General features: G+C 37.2%; 1 protein-coding gene across 8 annotated transcripts in view; it reads right to left on the bottom strand.

Moving 5' to 3' along the window:
* ADGRL2 (adhesion G protein-coupled receptor L2) overlaps nucleotides 1–25,821 on the bottom strand; it is a 163,249-nt gene that overhangs the window by 19,054 nt on the left and 118,374 nt on the right. For 6 of the 8 annotated variants that reach the window (XM_072867125.1, XM_072867122.1, XM_072867123.1 and 3 more), the window contains exons 6-16: nucleotides 18,227–18,523; nucleotides 17,578–17,681; nucleotides 16,557–16,742; nucleotides 15,471–15,509; nucleotides 12,370–12,553; nucleotides 10,320–10,442; nucleotides 9,840–10,045; nucleotides 8,582–8,755; nucleotides 6,707–6,916; nucleotides 5,469–5,689; nucleotides 4,120–4,186 (exon numbers count right to left, since the gene is read on the bottom strand). In XM_072867125.1, the coding sequence (XP_072723226.1) occupies nucleotides 4,120–4,186; nucleotides 5,469–5,689; nucleotides 6,707–6,916; nucleotides 8,582–8,755; nucleotides 9,840–10,045; nucleotides 10,320–10,442; nucleotides 12,370–12,553; nucleotides 15,471–15,509; nucleotides 16,557–16,742; nucleotides 17,578–17,681; nucleotides 18,227–18,523 (1,811 nt within the window). The remainder of the gene's footprint in view (nucleotides 1–4,119; nucleotides 4,187–5,468; nucleotides 5,690–6,706; nucleotides 6,917–8,581; nucleotides 8,756–9,839; nucleotides 10,046–10,319; nucleotides 10,443–12,369; nucleotides 12,554–15,470; nucleotides 15,510–16,556; nucleotides 16,743–17,577; nucleotides 17,682–18,226; nucleotides 18,524–25,821) is intronic. The other 2 variants (XM_072867124.1, XM_072867121.1) reach the window with 1 other exon arrangement.

The following is a 25,821-nucleotide window of genomic DNA, read 5'->3' as shown; positions in this document are numbered from 1 at the left end:
TATACTAGTTTTTTGCTGTAATTTGTTAAATATATTATCCACTATAAGAGACAGGATACTGGATTACATAGAGAACTAGCTTAATCTATACTCTGATTTTAGAAATGTATGTAAAAGTGAAGAAAAATAGAGCACCTTTTAAAATACCAGTTCCTACCTATCTGTTAATATGACAAGTGTAACTGGATAGAACAGAGCAAAAGAAAGACAATTAGACATATATTAAAAAATAAAAAGTAACTACTTTAAAATATAAAATTTGAAGAATTTTTATGGTAATAATCAAATGCAGCACCCTGGAAGATCATGCTTCTTTCATAGCCAACACACAGAGAGCCATTTCTGGTTTGGAAATCAGAAGGTACTGGACATGAAAAATGGTGTAAGTAGGAATTTTGTCTTTATGGCACCTGAAACATATGTAATTTTGATAGAGGGAGTGTCTTCAAGTCAAATTAACTTTTTTAAAAAGTGGATGTAATAACCTGCACAGAGGACTAATGGATTGGAATTAGTTGCAGGTACAATGAATTAGTACCCAATAAAGCTAGATTTTGAAATAATTATTATAAATTTCCTCCTGTGAGCAATAGATAAATACCATTTATCAAGTGTTTACTATAGAAAGATATACATGTATTATTTATATACATAAGCTTACGAATACAGTCCATTTTCATACGCGGAGCTAGATTATGTGTGCATCTGTATGTATACATCCACTGACTTTGGTGAAGTAATGCCTCAACCTGAGTGAAAAAAGAAACTATCTTTCTTATGTTAATGAAACAGGACATCCTAGGAATTTTTGCTTAAAAAACCTTTGGTAGCCTAATATATTGGCTCCATCTGCAAGAAGCAAGCTCCAGTGGTTTTGGTTGAATTAAAGTCAAACCAACATCACCCATTCCTTGGATATGAATGAATACAGATCTACATAGAAGTCAAAATACTCAGGCCTTTCTGACCAGATTACAGGAGTGCCCTGTTTGTTTTATAGCCATCAACCTGCTCAATTGAATCATGTCCACCTGAGCTTAGCAGCTTAAAATTCATTCCACACAGCCTGCAGTGCTGACATGGATATGATAAGACAGAAGAACAGAAACACCACTCTGAAGTAACCTAGCTGAACTGCACATGTTCTGACCCTTTTTGAACTCCCCGGAGCTTTTGTTACCTGGCAAATGCAGCTCTAAAACTGCTCTTGTATCTCCAGATCTTTGCTCTTAGCCATGCAGAAGCCTATTTCTCTCTGGGACTGGCAGCGAGAGAGGTGTTCTCTGAAGAAGGCTTCTAAATGAGCATGCACGCTGAACTCTTACTGAACTGAATTAATTATTAAAGATGCAGATGGAGCTGTCCAAATGATAAGAACAGCTCCTGACGTATCATGATCCAAGCTTTCATTAAACCATTTCAGGCATACTAATGGTTTCCCACCGCTCATTACTTACATGCTCTTTTCTCATAGATATAATGACCCTGGTGCCCAAAGGCATGACAGGCTATGGAAATAGTGAAGTTGAAAGTTCCTCAGAAGATGTACTAAGGAACCTCATACGTCCCCCCTATACTTCCCATCCTCATTTTGTGTAAACCTGTATACAGATACAAGTGCAAATGCTTATAAACTCAAGAGAAAAATTTGTACATTAAAGTACTAAGCAATATTGTCAAAAAAGAGCTTATGTGCATTGACAATACTATTAAACTGAGAATCATAAAAGTGATTTGATTAACATGTTAAAAAGCTTACCAAGGTGAAATTCTCACATGCTACTGACACTAAGCAAGCTACACTACAAATATGGCTCTTCGGTTACACTGCACATGACATATTATTTTTCAGACATTACAGTTCTTACACTTCTTCCTCCAGTCTCTCTTGCTTTCTCAGTTGGGACGATTAGAGGGCAAAGCAATTGCTAGAGAAGAATTACTCCCAGGAACTGTGCTGTGATTGCTACCTGCTGTTTCATATTTTTGAAGTTGGGAATACTGCTCCCAAAGGCCTTTTGCGTCTCAGCCTAAATGATTTGCTGGAGGATAATAATGTCATGGCCAGTAAATAATAGTGAACTATGTCTGTACATGGTCAATATGATTAAATGTCCTTCACCTCTATTCTCACTCTGACCTGGTTATGAGGAAGTGCAAAAGCCGTCAGCAATGCCCAAAGCTTCCCATGTGAAATGTTATTTTAAAGCAAGGGAGAGAAATAGAGGTGACTTAGCAAAATACTCCCAGTAACAATAAAATAAAAAGCTAGACACAAAAAGCAAAATTATCACCACACAATCAGACTTGAGGTAACTGACCTGTTGTGGCATGAAACTTAGAACAATTTTCTAGTAATGATTACAACAACTGCAAGAAACCACTCTGTGTTGAAAAATATTGTCTGTCACACTGAAAATACTAAGTATATCTTTCAATTGTAATTGTAGGTTTAATTAAAAAAGAATCCTTATCATCCTGAGACTTGATTTAACTTAAATGTATTTAGAATAAACTCTGTACAATTATTATGGTCTATACTTATATCTTACAAACACTATAGTTTTTCTAATTCAACTCAAACACACATGAGTTTTGGCATCTATGCCTATGTCTTTGAAAATATGCCAATGAACTCAAACAACTTCTACACTGCACAACTATGTTTTCTTAAGTGACTGCTCAAGGATTGAAACAGTTTTTGAAATAAACAGAGAGTAAAACCAACCTAAATATACATAACCTTATTTCAATATTGAAGATACTAGGAAGGAATAAAGTACCTACAAAAGATTGGCTGGGTACATTTTTAATAGAAAGTTCCATAATCAAAGTATCAGTTTATTTTTACATGGAGAAGTAATGTAAACTACAAAAAGTGTTGAAATAGTACGTCTGGCGTATAGATCTATAAAAGTCAGAAATTTCAAAATTACGCCTGATACATGTGTTTCAGGCTGAAAAAATAATAATGACAAAACACAATTCCTGAATTTGGAAATTCAAGGGAACTGAACTTCTGTTAACATTTCACAACTCTACTACTGTATAAAGGCAGGGCAACAGGTAACTATTTAGACTTTCAAAAGCATGAAAACAAGTTAATTCATCCTTCCAAACTATCAGCAGTTATGAGAAAAGCTCTCTGTGTACATAGGCTATGTCCCCAGCACCAGCCTTCTAGAATATTTCCCAAGTATGGCCAGGCTTTAAAAATACGGAATTAGCAGCGAAAAACAAGGTGAGCCAAAATGCATGTTGCATTCACTTTCCTTCCAAATTCCTATGTTGTGCAGTGTTGGCATTATTAGTCTGAAATTACAGGGAGATGTCTTTTCCCTGGGTTGCCAGATGACTGTGTGCTTTTTACCTGAAAGTGCTCAGAGAATGGATAATTGATGTATGAACACAACATTCAATGTTAAATGGACAATGGGGCACACAGCTGTGGGTGTACAGAAGGGTGTGCACGCATGCAATGACTTTACTCAAACGATTGCAAGAACGTGTATATGCTTTCTACTGGTTACGTAATATTCTATTATTTATACTAAAACAGATGAACTTGTATGTCTGACATACATTACACGTAGCATAAATACACACAGAAGTAGTCATGGAAAAATATGCATATGCATATGCAAATACACATACAAATACTGTGTAAGTGTAATGAAATATTAGACTTATTTAATTATCCAATGCATTAGAACATCCTTTTGAGATCATTATGTTGGATAATTAGCAGTTAAATTCTGGAACATGTACAATAGTGACTCAACTGAAAGCAATAATAATGGTTCCTTTAAAAAAACCCCTGTGTTTAGTCCTTCATTGATTTTTCATATGACTACACATGTCAATACGACCTTCAGAGTTCAAGCCATTAGGAAAAAATGGCTATGCTGAAGTGCCACCACAGCTTTGACAATTAATCATTTGGTCAGCACTCTTTAAAGATTTCTAAACATTTATATAACCATTGGTCACATTACAAATTGTTTGTAAGTATTTTCATGAAATGTCTTGTGAATAAGGATGGTATTGACTGATGTTATTAAATCTTTTTAACTTCGCTGTGAGGCAACCTAAAAGGGAAGGAAAAAACAAAGTTCTTACCAGAATAATAAAGGTAACAGGTCCAATGAAACTCCAGATAAAATAGTTATCTACATGGAGCCAGCAACTATCATGGAAAAAAAGAGAACGAAAAGTGAACAACTGCATTAGCACCTCAATCCAATAAATGGAAAGTGCAAATATACTTCTTAAGCTAACGTTTTGCCAGTAAACAATGACAAACATTGCACAGTAGCACTTAGTCCATGGACAATTTTTCCTAACCCGAAACTATTCTGATGAGTCCTGTTTAATAACACTATTGAACTTGAAAATACATCATCAGGAATAGCTAACATATAAGAAGAAACAAAACCAAAACAAGCTCGCTTTCCTTTCAGTCAAAAGGTTTGGTCACAGGTGCTATCATGGACTAATGAATCAGTAAAAATTTTTCACAGGTTTTCCATGTAATCTTCAAAATCTGCTTTTAACTTTATATCGTATGCAAAGTGCGTACTCCTGAGGAATACGAGACAGAAAATGTTCAGATGCCATGTTTTGCTGAAAAACAATATGGTATAAATAAAATGCCCCAACTGGGAGTTGAACATTAGAGAAAGAATATGTATGATACCAGACTAAATGACGTGTAAACCTATTAGGGCCGACTTCACTTAGTGATTCGTTTTTTATACAGCCCAGTTCCCTGCTGAATTGCTCTTAGTTGTCTTTCATCAGTAGCAAAATCAAGCAGCTTTCTTGTAGTCAACAGTATCTTCCCATTCTGTAACTAATTTCATCAAAGGACAAAGTAAACACTATTGGAAGGCAAATTCATGCCTCCAGCAATTCAAATCCTCAGAAATGTTTTCTGTCTACCTTGTGTCACTTTCTACATATATCTGTATTTTTGTAAATAAAAGACAGTGTCTAATTTTAATCCTGCTGTAATCGTCTGATAAAATATTAAGAAAGTGAAACATATGGGTTGGAATATTGTACTGTCATAATTCAGGACGAGAGTTAGCTAGAGGGGCAGTTGAACAAAGAGATCTAATGAAGCATTAGCTTAAAACTGGGTGGTTACGCCTGTCAGTACTTTAAGTTGAGAATTTTTACTTAATATACATTTGAGGCCAAAAAGTTATTTACTTTTTCAATTTGTTTCAGGTCAATCTTTTGTGTTAAAAGAAAGACCATAATTTAGAATCGGTCTCTCTAGAGTACAAATCCTCTGAACCTAGAGAATTACAAAAGACTTGATTGTAATTTGTGCACAGCATTGCCATTCTCTTACCAATAAAGCTTTCAGATGGTATTTTAGTCTGTCAGGGACCCTCTGACAGCTAATAGGCTTTAAAAAATTATTCACTTGAAAAACACTCAGGTCACTTGCAATTACTTACGCTTTCTCTGTTCCATAGCTCTTATAGTCAATAGCTGCTGAGACACCAACTACTGTAGCAGGGAAGAGGTAGCCAGCAACATAATAGTACTTCTTCCTAGAATATTCACTTTCAAATACTTCTACTAACATTAGATAAAGCTGCACTCCTTCTAGACACATCCAGGCAAAGGCTGCCAGGAAGAAAAAGTGTAAGAGACCTGCGAATATTGGACATGCAATCTGCAAAGAAAAAGAAAGATGGAAATATAAACCACAAAATCTTCACATCATTACATCTCCAATTAAATAGTGTGTAGTAGAACAGCATATACTTCTATCAGAGATCTTTCACAAATTCAGAAGCATTTTCCCTACCTGAAAACATACACTGAACATTTGAAAATACTAGTGTGTGCTCAGTAGCTACAGAAAATAAATTAGCTAAACAGTGTGAATGAAGATAAGGAAATTGCGCCCTCACCCCCCAGTCTACAATTATAGAGTGGACTTTTCAATTTTATAAGCAACTCTTTAATTTTGAAACTGATACCGTTTTAGGACCTGCAGTTTAGATAATCTGAGACATGAACAGTTGGTTCTAGATGCATAATGTAATACTGCTTATTTAAAATTATGAAGCGGCCATCAAGCCCTTTTTATCTGCTGTAATTTGGAAGTTTCTACTGTCATAACAGAAATCCATCTGAATTCTCCCCCTTTGGCTGAGTTCTGGATGAAACTACACTGAATTATTAGATTTCAACCCAATGAATTGTTTCAGAATTAATTTCACCAATACTGCCAAAAAACCTGCATGAATGTGCAGTGTAAAAAATGTGTAAATATATAGATAAGGCTCTGTACTTATATATATATATATACATACACAAAAAAAAGTAGTAAATAGCTGTTGAGACATATGGATATACAGAGAAAACGTATATATGTTCCTAGTACATCAACATTTAATTTCATGTCCTCTTTCAAAAGTTTAACCACCTGCTAAGTTAATAGCCGATGTTTCTCAACTGAAAATGAAAAACATTGCAGTAATTGGGAAATTAAGGCCATAGTGATATTTCTGATGGATGTAAATACTATTTATGAACATGTCTATCTTATTTTCGCACTGAGCTTTTATTTCAGCCTTGCTGTGTCAGAATGCTGAAAGCTTGGCAGTGTTGTCATGTTTTAATTCAAAACCATTTCAAACAGTCATTTCAGAGAACAAGATCAGTACACGCAGAGAAAACTTACCTTGTACTCTGTCTTATCGATGCCTATTAGGAAAATGAACTCAGCAATGAATAGGTTGATACAAAGGTTCTTGTGAATAGTGTTACGATCGCTTTGCAGGCCACGGAAAAAACAGAATGTGAAGATGCAGATGGCCAGGCAAACAAGAGAGATGACAATTCCCACCCAGGTGATGACAGTGAGGAGCAATTCGTGCACTCCATCTTTGTACTAGAAATAACCAAGAATGGAGAAAATTAATATGACTCTTTATGAGTATAAACAAAAACCTATTTTCACAGGTAGCATCCAGAAAAGTCACTTGTTCATTACATGAGATGGGCAAAATGTACTCAGTAATTTCTCAGTCTCAGGTCAGCTTCCCAGAAGAGCAAGATTAGGGTAAGTAGAAGAGGAGCAGGTCTGAGAGAAAAATGTGACTATTTTAGCCAGATCAGATAGCATTTTTACTTTTCCTATGGCTTGTTGTAGACTTGTCAGACAAGAACAAGTAGAGAAACATAACATTTTGAAAGTGCCACTAGCTCTGATGCAAACAAAGAGAGCTTTCCCTGGGACCTCCTCTAAGAGTACATGTTCTTTCCTGCAGACCTGCAACTCCACAGTGGAGAAGAAAGCAACGATTTACACACCAATTAGGACAAAATGCAGAATATGTTACGCATGTAATTCCAGCTCTAATCTCACGTTTAGCTAAAGAAGGTTCCTTGCTTCAGTTGTGACAGAATCACTTTTGTCATCTCGGTTATCTTTTCAGCAACCTTTCTGAATACAACGGCTTATGAGAAGTCTCATATCCTTGCAAATATTGCATGCTCCGGACCCTCTGACATCCAGTAAGTGCTTTAACTAGACAACAAAATTTCAGAGTATGAAGAGGCATTTAAACAACCAGTATGGAAGCTCCTTGACCTTCCTGCTCTAAGGAGAGCTGGCACTTGTCTTTCCAGGGAACAGCCTTGTCCTGGTTTCGGATAGGATATAGTTAATTTTCTTCCTAGTAGCTGGTATAGTGCTGTGTTTTGGATTTTAGTATGAGAATAATATTGATAACACGCTGAAGTTTTGGCTGTTGCTAAGCAGTGTTTACACTGGTCAAGGACTTTTTCAGCTCCCCGTGCTCTGCCGGGCGCACAAGAAATGGGAGGGGGCACAACCAGGATAGTTGATCCAAACTGACCAAAGGGCTATTCCATACCATATGGTGTCATGCCCAGTATATAAACTGGGGGAGTTGGCCAGGGGGTAGGGATCGCTGCTCGGGGACTGGCTGGGCATCGGTTGGAGGGTGGTGAGTGGTTGTATCATTTTTTTTTAATTTTTATTTTTTTTCCCCCCTCCCTTGGGTTTTGTTCCTCTCTCTCTCTTGTTGTTTTCCTTCTCATTACAATTCATTATTATTATTACTATTATTTTGTTCCAATTATTAAACTGTTCTTATCTCAACCCACGAGTTTTCTTACTTTTGCTCTTCCGATTCTCTCCCCCATCCCACTGGGGGGGAGTGAGCGAGCGGCTGTGTGGTGCTTAGCTGCCGGCTGGGGCTAAACCACAACAAGCCTGCACAGCTGCCCCTACAGATACTCTCCAGCTGTACTGATGGGAAGTCTGTAAAACGGTTGTAAGGTTGGTCAGTAACTTTAAAATATGACTTGAAGTAAACTCTTGTCCTTCCCTGTTTTTCTTCCCTGTTATTTTGCTTGTAACTTTATGGGTAAGAAAGAAAAGTGCTACAGAAAGCAAATTGCTTTGGAAAGAGTGGGTGGAAGCTATAAATACTTAAGAAACTTCAGCAATTTTGGATCTTGCTAAAAATTTAAAGCTAAATCTTTAAAAGTTTGTTCCCTGCCAATGGCTAGAAACATCATTACCTACCACAATTTCTCGATGAGCCATAAGAATTGCAAAGTTGGTTAGGTGACTGCAAGCACACGTTGTATGAGTTTTATTTGTGTCAACCAGTTTGCAGCCTTGAGTTGACCAGTATCCCATCATAGTCCTCTCTGAGTAGTTCCAGAAGGAACAATTTGCATTGAAATAATTGTCAGGCTGGGAGATAAAAGGATAACATAAAATGAGGATTTTACACACTAAGATGGCAATAACAATTGTTTAATATGTGTAAAGGGTAATTTAGATTAAACTTTGCATGTTTCGGACAATAAAGTTTTTCATCAGCAAAATTGTGGACTATGTTATACAAGGAAGACATCTAGTTTAAAAGGGACTTTATAGTCCGAAACACTCTAAAGTGTAGTCTCAATTACTGTAGACCCAATTTTAAACAATTACAATTTCCATCTTACGATTTTATGCACTGATGGTACATTATAGCCATTTTTGCTTTCTGCAAAATTAGGACTGTGAATTTATTCTGAAGATGTTTCTCCTGTAATTGAGAATTTGAAAATATGATCTTTTTCCTTTGATTCTCACCTTTGGTCAGGCCAAAGTCATGTGAACAGATATCAGGAAAAAGTTCATTCCTCAATGCCTATCTATTTTGATGAAAAACAATCAAAACAGATTTATAAAAAGAGGCAAAATGAGAGGAAAATCCAACCATATTTTCTCTGTCACAGTGGTGATTATTTACTTTCCCCATGTGAGACATGAAAACAGAAAGGATCAAACTAACGAGCAAAGAAACACATCAAATAAATTACCATGAAGAAAATATACACAAATTTAAAGTATAACAACCCAAAATATAATACTTTACTCTTCACTGAATAAATGCATTTAAACAATTTGTATAGGGTTCCAGAACTTGGTCCAAAATTAATGTAAAAAGTTAAAGTGTCATTAAAACTTGCTACATCAGACCATCAAGAATCTTAACAGTTATTTTCTACCCTGCTACTAAGGTAAGAGTTAATTTTCAGTTAGAAACAAATTAGTCATTTACATTTTCATGTTGATTACTGAATTAGCTTTCATTAAGAATACACTTAAGTTCTAATAATCACTGAACCAGGCTCATTTAATTTTATGTTCATAGACTTAACTAAGCCTGCGTCTCTGACCTAGTCCAACATTTAAAATTCAAATGGAAAAAAAGGTTATTTTTCTGCATTGCTTTTCTCTCTTGCTGATTTTATGACCTTCCCATTAATTCATTAGCATAACTCACATCAATGTGTTCCAGCGTAAAATGCACAGGATCAGTCAGGTACACCCGGCTAGACTCCTTGTTGATAGAGGCTGCAATGACGTGGGAGTTGACTGCGATCGTGCTATTCCGCCCAGCAAAGTCGCTGCCTAGCTTTATGGTCGCATTTTCAGTACTGAGAAAACGCCCCAAACTTTTGTAAATGATGAAAACCAGTTTTGCTAATCCTACAAAAGAAAAAAAATCCCATCATCATGCCACAGAGGTCTAGAGAAAGACAGCAACCTGTATGCTAATGAACTGACAATAAAGCATCAGTAAACAGAGAGGCATTTTCAGGCTATGTATTTGAAGAAAAAAGCCCAGGTACCCACGATCTTCGAGAAAAAGCCACAGAGCAGTTTTGTTTTGTTTTCTTTTGTTTTGATATTTTAACTGGGGGAGGTAATGCAGGTTTTATAAAAGTTAATGGAGTTTCAGTGCTCTGTGCCCAAGACTCACCGTTCCTGCTGTTCTGTTTCACGGTGCTTGCAGAGAGCTGAATCGAGTTGCCTCCTTTACTGCCCTGAGGAAATTTCAAGTCCTGCACCTGGCCTTCAGTAATGAGCACTGCAACATCCAAAACTAAGCAGACCAGAGGAAAAAAGAAAAGTGGTAAAAAAGGAGAATGCAGAGAAAATCTCTTGGCCAGACTGCAATATGCCAGATGACAGTATTTCCCCCCACTTTATTTAGTTTTCTCACACTGCTGTCCTCATTTGCCACCGTAAGGCAGATCTGTACTGCATATTTCAAGCTCACAGAGTTAGTTTCTTTAACTAAATCTAGTGCACACTACTAAAATGTCAGCACTTTAATAGTGATAACATGACATCAAACCTTGTTTTAATGTGGGCCCCTAAAACATCCACTTAAAAATACCACACACACATGTTGCAGAGAAATGTTAATTTTGAAGCTCCTAACGTCTATGCAGTATCCTGTGCTAACAAATTTAGAACTTTAAGTATTGATTTAGATATAATGAGTTTTGAAAACAGTCAGCAAATGAATACCTAAGTATACTTATGCCGTGTATTTAGCTAAACCAGTATTCGTATCTAAAAAAAATTTCTAATTTTTTTCCTAAATCTAATTCTGTATAAAGGTTGATAGGAAACCATTTCATTGGTTCTGCTAAAAAATATTTAAATTGAAAACTTAGATGCCACTCAGCCTTACTTAAATTTTAATTTTATAACACATTGTATATTGAGAAGCTTTCATGGGATTACCATCGAAGGCTGGATTCCTTTAGAGATGTAAAATCATATAGGTCAGAGTGGTCAATTTGTATTGTATCAACAATATAATGCAACAAGTATCTGCATTATATTAAACTGGTCTAACTATAGACTGACAAAAGGTATGAAATTAGGGAATGATTTATCTTTCTCTAAGCTACACATATGTATGTGCGCTGGGAATTCAGTCTTGCATGGCATCAGTAATGTGTTACTAACTATGACTTGAAGACAGCTTATCACAAGAAGTGATGTTCAGACAGTCTACTGAGCTCCATGGAACTGCTCGTGTACATCCTGAGAGAGATTTTCTGTGATTCTACCCACATTCCTTCAGAAACAACTGGTGCAGTTACATTGATAACGTACTGTAATATCTTTCCCCATCCTTTCCCAGTATCTTCCTACTCAAATTAAAAACTAGGCAGAATCATCTTCTACAGTTACAAATATGCAAACACTGAAACGTGAAAAGTCTCATTTCTGCAGTCTATTCCAAGTCTCCATCTCGGTACCCCTCAAACTAGCAGACTTTCAGCTTCCTTGTACCTCACTGAGACTACATTAATCTCTGTAATAAGATGAAGGAATTTTAATTTTATGCATAGCAATGGTTTTTGCTTTAACACATCCCACGTACCAATATTTGCACATCTCTAATACCAAACCCCTTCATTTCTCTGTCACCACTTAAATTCCAAATTATGCTCCAACTATCTTCAGCTATTTTGCAGTCTCTGAAGCATAGCTATTCTGCATTATGGGAGATGTAGTTCACTGAACACATTTTTACCTGAAGGCAGTCATGTTTAATATAAACATTTGGCCTATGTTCTGAGTGCCTAAATATTTAACTGGCAAAGTACACTGCAAAAAAGTAATTTAAATTCATTAGGAACAGTTTATATATAACAGGAAAGCATTTCTGCAGCTCTACAGAAAGCAGTTACCTCAAAAAATCCATACTCTGCCATTTAAGCACTCTTCATATCCATACGTTCTGCTAATGATTTTTCAGTGGTAAACCAACTTTGCAACATCAACTACTTTCCATTTTACACTGTATTAATGACACTAAAGAAGAATGCTAATTTCAAAGAACTAAACAAGAAAAGCGTGTCTCCCCTGCTTAGGAGCATTTACCTTTCCACCAAATGTTGTGCAGCTCAGCTTTCAAGCAGTATGTCGTTATGTGGAATATTTTTTCCTGATTTTGCATAAAGCAATGCACAGCACTTCAAATTATGCTTGAAAAGAAATTTACTCACCGATATTTTCTGTGGGCATTGAGACTCTAGTTGGTTCTAAGAGATTATCAGCCAAGACAAAAGCCCCTTCTTCTAACGTATCAAGTAGCATTGTGGCTGCATGGGCTTGTTCTGAAGAATTCATGTCCTTCCAGGACTCCAGAGCTTCAGGCCTGAGCAGGTTGTCCACTGTATCCACAATTGCCTGCATTCATTAGAAAACTATCATTAGGTCTGATTGCCTAGGCAGCTGGGGAAAATTTCCAGCGTTATCTGGTGACAATTATAACACTTAACTGTCAGAATCATTTACTGTGATTTAATGGCACTGGAAAACTATTTTCAACATAAAAATATTTTCCATCCTCTCGCTGGATTAGCATTAATAGAAGTGCAGTTAGCCACTAGCATTGTGTGGTCTCTAAGTGGTAAACATGCAGATTTGACTCGTCTCGTGTCAGATATAAAGACGGTCTTATTAATGTGCTGAAAAATGTAAAAATAAAAGCCCGAAGTTTTGCCTGAAGCTTTCATCTTAAAGTCAACGTCAAAATGTATAACTTCTATTTAAAAATACTAATGCCAAAATTGGCGTTCTGCAGTTTAGGCTAAAATGACAATAATTCTCTTCTGGAAACTTAGCCCAACTCATGCAGCCATAGCACTATAAACTACTTGTCTATGACAAACTGCCTTCTTTATTACAGGAGGCATTAAATGAAGCTGACTCAGTGGATATAAATTAGCCTGGGCCACTCTCACTCCCCCTCCTATTCCTGTACCTGTTCATAGGTACTTAAAAAGATTACTAACTCCCATTCCTGCACAAAGGTCAGTTAAAAAAGGAAATCAATAGAGCAAACAAGATGTCCACTGACTGTCCCTGTTATCAGTGAAGGCAAAACTGTAAAACTGAATAGAGTTGCCATTTTAAAAAGTCTTTCTTGTAACAACTCTTATCATCATGTTTTAAGGTTCATTAAGCTGCATATAAAGTAACAGTAAATAAGGAAGAAGAAGAATTCAGCGACATGATTACATTATTTTTACAAAATAATCCAATCAATCAGAGTAATCAGTTAATCAATTGAAGGCAGGCTCTTACATTAATGCATAATGTAGCTGTGCATTGAGTATGCTGTGCATTGAGTACGCCATGCATTGCTGAAACACCCTGTTTACTCTGTCCCATTTACCTAGTCATAATGTGTCATTAAGCATATATGTAATTTGTTTGATCAATTTAAAAGCATTGGGGAATGGAAACAGAACACATTGTACAAACAGAAAGATGTCAGTCTGGAATACTATATTGTGCAAATAAACGAATAGGAAAAGTTGGTCAAGGCTATTGTCAGAGCAAGATTAATTAGCCTAATCCATTTTAATATCCTCTTTCTGTCTGCACTGTGAGCCACCACGACCTTCCTGGCAGGTGGAAGATACTTCGAAGTGGCATTAAAGCCTTTTTTCTTTCTCTAATGGGAGACAGAATAGTCAAAATGCTCGCACTGATACTGCTGCAGCCATTAACTAGAGTGGAACAGAAATTGGTCTGCAGAGGCCAGATTCATTAGTCACCAAGAAATACAGATTGGAGCCTCTAATCTGAGGTACAAATGAATCCTCTGTCACAAACTGGGAACTTGCTTCATTTGCATAGTGTAAGTCAGCTTTTGATTTGTAATTTCAAGAGGTTTATTAGTCTTATCTAAGCAGAGAAGCCCATTTGAGACCTACAGAAAATGACACCGGTCGGAAATTAAGGTTGTGCTACGGTTTCTTGTGTATCTCCGTATAGCGCTGACGATATGCATTCATTAATATGAAACGCTTTTTATTTATTACAGGATAACCTAACTCTCCATTTTTCCTGTGGAAAAGGATCGCCTGCTCAGCAGTATTTCTGAGGCGTCCTCTCCTCTCAGACAGAGGCGAGCGGGCGGTGGGAAGACCACGCGGCCCCTGTGACGCAGCTGTCGCAGCAACCCCATTACTACTCTTCTCACATTCATGTTTACTATTGAAAATTAAGTATGAAAACTCAGTCTACTCAAACCATATCTGCTGGATTTCCCTTTACTATTAAAAAGTATTTTCCAATAAAAACCTATTACAATTATTATTATTTGAGAAGTTAATTTCTCTCCAGATCTTGTCTCTTTTTGTCAAATTTTTGCATAACTGGGTATCTCCCATCCACTTCCTGGGCTGCAGGATAAAAGACAGAAGCACCCTGTACAGAGAAATGTCTCTTCAGTAAGAGTCTGAATTATTTTATTATGTTGTAAAGTATTTCGAAGTTCTTTTCAAAAATTATTCTTACATTTTATCTCAGAGGGTAGGAGTAAAAATCAGTATTTTAAAAGAAACTTTGAAAAAATGTGCAATAGAATTTTTCAGAGCCAGACACAATCTGTTCTAGGGCTTTTTTCTCTTCTTCACAGGCACGAGGTGGCATTACCAGCATTGTACTGCAGAGCAGGAACTGGCCACTACAGACAACCATTCTACAGCAGATGAAAGAACTGAAAATCAGGTAGCAATGTGTTACATGCCTTCCGTATAACCTGGTTAATGGGACGTGGCACACATTTTACTAGTAAAGTTAGAGAAATGTTTGTCTTTACATTTTATCCTGAAGTCACTGAATCTGGCCTTTGTAACAACTCTTAAAACTGTAAGAAAGGATGATTTTACTAGGTATAAGAATACACAAAGAACAAAGCAGGCTATATAATGTACATTTTTCATGCAAGCAAATTAACTCTAAACAGTCTTTGATATAAAATACTACCAAGATGAAGTAATTTCTGTTAAGTTGCCAGCTTTTTCCTCTACCCAAAGTTGTATTATGAGAGAGATGTTACTTCCAATTCACATAATAACTATTTCTGCTCTTTTGGTTTTGAACAAGTCAAGGTAAAAGAGGTATAAACTTTGATCTTTTAATGTTTTTTTCTGAGTATTATACCTGTGCAAAGCCAACATTTGTACAGTTGATATGGGGCACAATACACATTTATCAAAGACTGAAATACATAGGATCATGCAGCAAGATGATAAAGCGTGGCAGGTTGCTGAAGCAGGGAGAAAGCAGGGTGACAGCACAGGAGAGATACCTTAAGGTAAGCCCTGCATGTCTTCTCTCGTTTTTGGAGCTTTTTAGTAAGAAAAAAGAAAATCAGAAGTTAGACACATTCTGGAAAGCTTCAGAAATATAAAAAAATTAGTCTGGTGTTTCAAATCCCGAATTTGAACTATAGCCTGGACATGAATCTAGTTTCTGTCCAGCAAAGACTATAAAAAAACATCACACAGGAAACGGTTTTCCCCAGCCTTTATACAGGTGCGCAGATATCTTTGCCCAAATGGTGGGATTTGTGTGAAAAGGTCAAAGGAGAAAATCCCTGTGTGGGCACTTGATCTGTCTCTGGAAAAACTGTTTCAAGGGCAGCTAGGGATTGTAAATAAAACTATTGCCAAAATAAGAGAGGAGTGCATGGAACTCTCTCTCTAAAGGAGGCTGAAAAAATGTTTTGTTTGTAGCTTGTTGACTAAGCTGATGCAAGGAAGAGGCCGAGAGTAAAGCATTTCCTCTGAGAAAAAGAGGACCGGTAGTAACATTTGTGACTTGTATTTAAACCACAAAGACATAAGTTTTCTCTGAAATGTTTCTCTGAACATCATTCCGGAGAAAACACTTATTTGTGTTTTAGATATGCGTATTAAGGCATTTTTATGAAGATCAGTTATAAGTGATGTTGGCATCTTTAAAAGGCTAAGAAAGTGCTATTATTCTGCAGGAAGTCAGATTAAAATAAAACCCTGCACCTACGCAGAATCCCACTGATTTTATTACATGTTCAGGGTTAAAAGGATCACTGGATAAACATGCTGATTTGTTACAGAATTTCTGAGAGCTAATGCCCATTTCCCTCACACTAGTTATAACACATTCCAGATTTTAATAAGGAACACAGCTATGTATTTTAGGACCAGTCAGCTATTGTGAATTATATCTTATTCTCTAAAGAAGGTAATTGCAACTTTCTGCTGTGTATTTACTGCTGTTTTCTCTTACATGTTTATTCCAGAACTATAAGCACGCAGGAACAAAGTATAGATTAGTATTTCTGAAAGGAAAAAAATAAAAAAAACAAGGGCAATGGTTATCCCAGCAGGGCAAGATGATGGGAGGTGTGTACCTTGTTATAACTCCTTCCAGCAGAGTCTTTTTCACTGGGCCGCAATTCCTGCAGTTGAGCATCTAAAATGTCCACGAGCTGCTCCATCAGCCTCACTGATGAACTAACATCGCCAGCGAAGACCGGTCCTTTGGTGTGTTTAGCCAGTTCGTTGGCCAGACTAGCAGCATTTTCTCCACTTCTGATCTGAAATGACAATTTATATTATCTCAGCAGGGTCCCTTGTTCTGCTTGTGGCTCCTAATTCCAATTCCCTGTGTACCTTTGTTGTGGTGAAATAACCATTTGCACATACATTGAAATCTGCAACTAATTGAGACCAATAACGTCCTCTTTATCTCAGAAGATTAAAGGTTCTTAGATCCGTGACACACAAAAGCAGTTCTTAACAGCCATCAAAACCAGAAATCAGACTGGGACTTTTGGGCTAGATCTTCTATTCATCCTCACTTTTATTTTACTGCCATTATCAGACAGTAAGAAATCTATTTGTTCATACTAGTGCTTGAGGCATTTGAAAGTCAAGTAGCCTGGTACTGACAACAAATTATCCAGTTTTCATAAACTTAGTAAGTAGGGAGGGAAAACACAGAAAGTGGCTCTGCACTCTAATCGTACTGTTACTAATGCACTCAGACAAAAATCTATTTATTACAGTATAATTTTTCCTGAACCAAAAAACCTTGCTGTATACCACAGTTTTTGCTGCGTGATTTATAGTATTTCTTTTATTAAGCAAATATAGCTTTTGTTTCTTGAACACTAACAAAGCTACTTTGCTTTAAATAGCGATGAAAACACGCATTCACAGATTCAATACAAGAACTTAGAGGGAGAGCGTACCAAAACACACATATGAACCTAACTGTTGGCCAGTGCATTGCACACAAAGTACACATAACTCCTTCTACTTTAAATGAACACAGAGTAATAAAGATGGCTTCAACAAACTGAATTATTAATGCTCAGAGTTAAAATCCTTAATCACCAGCGTACACCAGATTAAAAGGTTTCAACCAACCTTCTGAGCCAGCTGATTTACCCAGTGTGAGGTGCAATTGCTAAGATCAGGGCCTTTGGGGTTCCACGCTCCTGTTAAGACCACGCAGAGATACGAGGCAGTTCCTACAACAGATGTAGAAAACTACAGTGAAATGGAAACCATTTTTCTGCATGCATTCAGGAAATCGGCTACACTGTGCTCCTAAGCAATGTTAAATTCTGAATGCCGCTAATGGCAGTAGTTGACAATAATTGACAAAAACGTAAGGAAATAATGTAGATTACAAACTGCAATAAAAAAGTCAGTGAAAAGTACCAGACGTTTTCTGCAAACAAACAAAAAGCCCTTGATTTTTCCTGGAGCTCATCCAGAAGGGAGCTCATAATGAGGAAGGCAGCTGTAAGCATATTTCACAACAGTCCTCAAGCAAAGCCCTAAAATTTGACCTGGATTCTCAAAAGCGCATGTGCAAGGTAATTCTGCAGCTACGCTCAAATGCCATTTGCAGACTAAAACTTGACCATTGCCTGTAGATACTGCATTCTCCAAGTAACAAAAAGCCATGTGACAGACAGCTTGAGATTAAAACAAAAGTTCACCATGAAAGAGCGGCACATTGCTTTTGAAATGTCTGCTTGAAATCAAGATATATTTTTAAAGGCAATACCTCGTGTTCCTTTGGGGCAAGGGCGTTCAACCATCATTCCCCTTTGTGTCTGAGGCCAGCTAATCCCCCTGGCCTCAGTCGGTTCACAGAATCTCTCTGGCAAAGGGAAAAAACTTGTCACAGGAGGAATTTTGGTTGTGGAAACGGGTGGCGGTGGCTTGGGTCCTCTGCTTCCTTCCTTTGTTCCTCCAGCTAATGTTGTGCTTATGGGACCTTTCTGAGATGTAGTGCTAGTGGTTGACACTGTGGTTTTGTATAGCTCTGCTGAAGAAGTTATTGTCACTGCTGTGGTAGGCACTGCACAGAGAAAATTAGAGTAGTAATAAAGTAAATGACTTCAGAATTATAAAATAAGAAGTTCTTTAAAGGTTATTTATACAGTTTTAAAGGATTCTCTGGTGTCTCCTTTCCTTTATCTTAATATTACTCTTATTGCTATCCTGGGTGCTTAAGAAGTAACTTTGACTGGTTTTTTGGTTTTGTTCTTTTTTTTTACTCCCAGCTCATACCAGTATGATGTTTCAGCACATTCTCCAAATAATCTCTTCCATAATAAAAATTGACAGTTACATTTCTAAAGGCTGAAAGGCAGTACTAGTGAGTTATCAGTATATAACAAACATGCTCAAAGCAATTAAAGATTACTTAATCACTTTTGCAGAAGGAATAACTCAATAGACAGAATCATTTGAATCAGCATGCCATAAACAATGTGGTCCAGCTTTAACAACAAAGGCAGTGGGCTGTAACTAACAAGACCATTTTAAAAAAACAGACCCCAAAACTTCAAGTCACCCACTACACACCTTCCAGGAAAATAATTACCGTAACATCTTCCTACCCGGCAGTCATTCTGCTTGAGAGAGCTGCAGCATGCCCGATTAGCTCCAAACAGAAGCAGCGCCTAGCATGTACGTGGTGTTCTTGTGTTTGAACGTTTCAGGCCTTAACATCGTTTTTTGATAAAGCAGGTATGAAGACACAACTCGTTCAAGCCAGTGGCAAGTACCTAGTTTAATCTTTTATGAAACACTATGATCGGCTTAGGGCAAACCACTTCTGCCTGGGACTTGCAGCTGCTCACTCCACTGACCCACGTCGGGAATGCATCGCTGGAGCTGCTCAGGTACAGCCCGAGCCATGCCACAGTTCTGAGGCTTTGGAGAGATAATACTAGTTAATGCTAGTGGAGATAACAGTCCGGAATTCCTGTTTATCACCTCCAAATGTATATTGAGCAACCGTTGAAACAATGCAAGTGAGCAATGTAACGGAAACAGTTATCATTAGTTACTTCCAAATCTTCATTAGTGTTCACAGTGCTTTACAGGCACATAAAAGCAGAGATCCTTGTGCTGAGAATAAATAAGCTCGTATCAAGTATTTTTTAAATCCTAACTGATGCAGAGATAAATGAAGCTAATTTTAGGATTAACTTCAGTGGATAAAGTGGCTTTTTTCTTTCTTTTTTTCTTCTGCTAGGCCCTTGAACTCTGACTTACTGGACAATGCATCTTCTCTAAATTAAATCATGAACAAAAAACAAAAGAAGAGCTGCCTCACTTTCTTTCAGCAGATGTTTTTTAAGTTAGTGTTTTGAATAAGATTAACTTTCAGTAGTTTGGCAGATAATTATTTCAAAATCCTTTTTCAATTATATTTCAGTTGTAATATATTAGGAGGCTCAAATATGAATTTATCTTTTTATTTTCACATGAGTTTAGAGTGGAGTTTTTGAACATCACGATCTGTTTTTAAAGACTAAAGGCAAAGATGTGCTTTTCACCCCTCTCTTGCTCACAAACGAGAAACTTCTTCAGAGGCTGTCTTCCCTTCAGTCTCATTCTTGCCTGCTTGAATACAGTCTGTGTAATTGTGCTGAACTCGTGGCGTAGCCAGCTACTATGAAACCTACTGAAATCCCCGGATCTGTTCTGCAAGTTCTTGCCTGACATCTTGTGAAACTGCTGTAATTTTCTTTTGATTACAATGCATCCAGCCTTCTAGTGCTTTCCCAATTAACATTTGTCAAAAGCATTTGCAATCACTTGCAGAAGTGTCAGGCAACGCCTGCTGAATCAGGTCCTGGGGAATGGGGAACTGGTGGGGACGGAGAATGTTGCAGGGGACAACCAATTATTATTATCCATCCCCTAACACATTGTGCTAATTAGTACATATTTAATCACTGAAATGTGTATTAGCATTATTGCAATTACTACTCAAAACCTATAATGTTTAGGGTAGCTTTGTCTCAGGAGTAAAATCTCACTGTAAGAATTCATAACAACTCTCTGAAGTTCAGTAGTGAGGTAACAATTTTCAGAACATATTTTGTGCTGCGCCCTGAGCTAAAATATCCTGCTGCCATTATGCAACTTTAGGTAGAACAATTTTAATGCTATCCATTAAAATCAATTTCAAAGCGTATCACCTATGATTCAAAAATGACCTGCATAGCTTAGTAGTACATACTTTAGAAATATATTTATAATCTCACATTTTAGGAGAAAGACTTCACCTGTCTCACAAAACTGAAAAAAAAATACAGATCATTTCTAAGAGATTTTCTCTTGAATTAAATTTAAAAAAAGGAGAAGTCAGTATATTTAAGAATGTACCATGAAACTTCAGACAGTGCTGGAAGTCTGGGAAAGAAGAAGGTTGAAAAAAGAAGAAATGACCGAACACATCACTTTAAGGAATACATCTACCTTTTAGAAGGCAGATCATTTTGTTTTTAATGACCTGGTGGGGAACTTAATCTGCAAGGCCATTCTCCTGAGCTGCAAGAAGACACACGATAGCTGTCACCACCTGATGTGTCTGGTTCTGAAAGCTGAGGGTGATGGCATCCGCCAGCTCCCATGCACTGCCTTGCGGAGCGCTTTACCAATGTAAGATAATTGCAGTGATGATTAATATGCTGCAACTAAGAAGAAGAACAAACTCCATGTTGAGGTTATTAACCTATTGTTCCAAGCAGCAGGGGTGAGCCTCTACAAGGCTGAAGATATGTAATTTTTGTCCAATGCCAAAAAAGCCGCTTTTACAATGTGAGATTCTATTTTGGACTTTTTGACTAGGCTTAACAGGCCGAGGAGAAAACCAAAACCTCTTCTGCCTTCTTCCTTTTTTTTAAGAATAGGTGTGTCTCATTATCAGCTGAAGACAGTCTTCATAAAATTAAAAAAAAAAAAGAAAAGAGCAATAGGAAGTAAATTCAAAGACTCAAGTTGAGGGTAATTAATTTACATTTGTTTCATGCAGTTCCTAACAGCTGATTTAAACAGTTATACATACTATCTGTTTCTAAAAATGAAGACATCACTGGAGTAAAACTTAACACCTGTTTAACAGTGTGATGTCTATAAAAAACATAACACAATTGCCTAGGACAGCAGGGGAATAGTAACTTTGGTTCCCCAAATGACAGTGAAGAGTAGATTTAGAGAAGGCACAAAAGCTATCTAGTATTCTTTGCCAACAGGTTTCTATTCTAAGCAGGCATAAAATATATTTAAAAAAAAAAACAAATCAAGCCAAAACAAAAAATTCCCCACCCGAAATACAACTCTGACCTTAGATTTAAATTGTGTTGAAATGACCAGATGATGTGCCACTTCTGAAAATATTAATGGTTCCACTTTCATCTCTGGCATCTAGGTAATTTTAGAAATCAGCTGCATGGATTTTTCAGTTAAACGTATGCCCTTATAGGTCAGGTATTTCAATGTATTCGGACATGTGAAAATCTATGTGCCCGCCTTCATTTTCAAAAGGTGTCACACACTGAGCTGCCGCGTAAAGCAATGGAGATCAGAAAGCTGTGCAAATCCAGATTTCCCTGCCTTCTGCTTATTACCGCTGTGTGTCTGTTTTCACGCTTCAGTGAATGGCAGGGAAGTCACTAAGACTCACCTAATTACCTATAGGTTCCAGCTATTATGCTAGCCAGTACTCTATTGACCCTGCCAAATCCCATTTAGTTGAAAGTGAAATGTTTACACAGCCATTTATAAATTTACGCCCTGAAAATGGTAACAAATACGCCACAAAATTAGCAAAATACCTGTGATCAAGAAATGTGCTATCTGGTCCCCATTATACTGTCTTTACTTGTACAACCACTGTTTAATCAATCTGTAGTACATCAGATTTGAAATAGTAGTAAAGATCTAATTTACTTAACAATTTGCTGCGTGACTTTGTCGTAGATTCTTGGTGTTATAAAGATTTAGTTGCACTAGTTTCCTATTATTTCAAGCCCTTGGTGATAGTACTCTCCGAGTTTCTGTTCTGTCCACACTCACAACATCCATATTTTCCTGCAGTGATCCAATAAAACTTAATGATGGGTATCATGGTACAAAAGGGGAGACAACTTCAGTTTGAACAGTTTGCACAGTTAGCGCAAATTGGGATGAATGTAGATGAAATCTCTCCCTAATGCACCAACACAGAACAAAAGGATTTATCTTCTTTTTGTTACCAAGGAAACCTTACAATGTAATGCTCATATTCACTTTTTAGGGGGAAAATTCCCTTCATTCTTTCTGATCTTTTAACTTAAAATGCCTTTAAAAATTTCTATTTCAGTGAGGATTCATTTGGTCCCTTGGATACCTCCTTTAGAAAGAATGCAACAGGACATATCCACTAAATTTACCAAGGATATAAAAACTCTGGCTTGTTTCGAATTTTTCACAGTGGCTTTTTTTGCAGGGCCTGATATATTTTATTTTATTTCTAAATTAAGGTTTTGATTTTTAAATGTAATTTTTAGACTTAATCTTAGAAAATGTGCTCTTCTGCAATATCTGAGTGGTTCTTGTCAGCTGTAACTCTGAAAACCATTTCTACATCTATGTACTATAATTCCCATGAGACGGGAGAAGAAAAAAACAACACATGAAGAACAAGGTTAAGGGGGGAGTTCTAAGGGCAGCAGACCCCACTGCCAGGGTAAATCAGTAGCCTGGCTGCAGCATCCGCAGTTTTAGAAATCTGAAGAGTTCTCCTGAAGATTAAGAAAATAAGGATACGTGGAGCACATAACAGGGATAGTTGCAAAAGGAGAAAATGGCGTAGGTTTGCAGCAAGGGCAATGTCAATATTAGGTTAATTATAGTGGTATTTTAGAGGTTTCAATAGACACATTTAAAAATGAAAGAAAAAACAGAGAGAAAAAAGGCAGATTTGGGGTCATGGATGAGTCCAAGATTTTAGCCCTGGGAGCAAATGTAAACCCTTGAGCTCAAAACTGTGACTCAAATGTGACAAATTCATCTTTCATGTAGGAAGAAAGACTGTTGTTTTTGAAGCACTTGGTATTTGGAAGTAATGTTGTAGACAAGAACTGATAGCCAAGACAGATAGATGGGGGAAAAAAAAGAATCAGCGTGTGTCTATATATCATTATTGCTCCCACGGCAACAGAGGGAACACAGATTGCTGAGTTTCCTACAATAGTCCCAAGTTAACCATTCGAACAGAAAAGGCCATGACTTCCAATTTTGAGGCACTGACCTTGTGACACCATTAAATACTTGATATTAAAGTACCATTGCAAAAGACACTAAAAGAAGGTTCTTGTGTTAGGTGACTTAAAGAAAGTTATCCTAACACCTATGTCTTTGAGTAGATGATTAAGACATACGAGTCAACCACAGAAAAACCAAACCAAACCAGAACAAAAGAAACACAAAAATGCCCTTCATCAAATGTGCTGAAAACCTGATCTAACTCCATATGAGATAAAAAAATCCAAATGTGTATTACACACATAGATCCTTTAACTGTGTAACAATAGAAGGATTGATCTTCAATTTATGTAGACTTTATGCTGAAACAAAGAGGAACTGAGAATATAATACAAATAAAATACAGAGTTAGAAACTGTACAGAATCTCTTCTTGCTTTTATAGCAGTACATCTCAAGGACAACTGTATTAGGTAATTTTTCCTTTAATTTAGTAGTCTTTAACTAGAGGCAATTGGTTTAGGCAAAAGAGGAAATGAACTGAAACATATTCTTAGATCTGCTATGTACAGATCCATACAAAATTTAAATATTAGGTATTGGCTTTATATAAGGAAAAATACCCTTTGTGAATATATGCATGACATATTCAAATAAACCTAGTGTCTTCATATGGTTTCTCTATTTTAAAAAGGGCATAATCAAAATATATTTACTGATTTCATAATGCATTTAAAACCCAAACTCATAAATCACTCAAAAAATATTCCTTCTCTGTCTTCACGGGCGAATGGGCAAAGAGCTCAGATGAGAGGCAAGCACCCTGCAGTGTGCCCTGGACCCCTTCTCGTCTAGGTCTGATTGGAATAAACCATTTCTCCCCCTGCCTTGCATGCCAGCAAGGAACTCAGGAACATGAAGGGTGCTGATGGATGCCCAAATCTCTTTCTGATATTAGACGGGACGTGGCCAGCACATGTACTGTAACTTAGGATCTTGGAGACTCTCTCATAATAAAAACATTATGAAATGTCTTACTGGAGACCTTTGGTGGTTTAACTAAAGCAAAGGAAGGATTCCACAAAGCCTTTTCTTCTCTCCCTGCTCTTCCTTAACACTTTTCCCTCAATGCAATGATTTAAAGATTAGCTTTTGCCACATTCATGGCAGCTGCCTGAACTGCAAAAGCTACTTAGAGACTGCACCTCCATTTTCTCCTCTTACTATTAAAGCTTTGGAGAATTTAAAATGCATCTTCATCTCAGTTAAACTGAATGAAAAGTGACATGCATGAGAATGTATGAAAATGAAAGCTATAATTTTTTTCTAATTACATAGGTGGGTATGTCTCTGCTAAGAGCAGCCCCAAAGCCTCCCTGAGGAATGGACGAGCTTGATGTACAGAGAGCAAAGCTTGCCAGGACGGCTGCCCTCGTGGCTGGAGCTCACTCCCCAAACACCTGGAACCTGCCTGAGCCTGGCCAGGTATTTCCAGGGAGGTCTGCAGGAGACAAATTGGACAGATCTTCACTTGGCTCTGGAGATCACTAATGTATTGGTTCTAAACTGCCTTGTTCTGCTGCATCTTATGTATGTTTGTACCTAGGAAAAGCTATATATATGTTGATACAGTAGTGCCCACACTACGTGGTTTGCACTGCTGTGCATTAATCGGCTTTGCTGAAGCAGGATAGCTACTTTTCACGTGGAGAAGCCAGTATTACTACTTTTTTTAAGTAGAAAAAACGGCTGCTAAACATGCATACCAGTTAGGTGAGAGAAGTGTTACCTTCATCACTAAAGCAGCTTATCAACATTCTGTCCCTTACTGCATGCATCTTCTGCCATGGAGCATTTCTCTTGGTATTTACTCTCCCCTGCAGATATTAATATGTGGCTGTGCCTGTTCATGTTATTTTTAGGGATTTCTGAGACCTAAAGACCTCCATTTTTCTTTCCTCTTTTGGCAGTTAGTGTCTTTCCTTTTAGGTAGTTGTTCTAACTTCAAGTGAGCTGAATTGCAATTCTAATGGACTTACCGAGAAACCTGCTAAAAAGAGGTCAGATAATCTTGCCTAACCCAGCATTAGAAACTGTGAAAATGGGGCTGCGG

The sequence above is a fragment of the Ciconia boyciana genome, chromosome 7 (assembly GCF_034638445.1).
Source record: "Ciconia boyciana chromosome 7, ASM3463844v1, whole genome shotgun sequence".
Lineage (NCBI taxonomy): Eukaryota > Metazoa > Chordata > Aves > Ciconiiformes > Ciconiidae > Ciconia > Ciconia boyciana.
The sequence above is the reverse complement of the archived record's forward strand: the minus strand, read 5'-3'. Positions and strand labels throughout refer to the sequence as shown.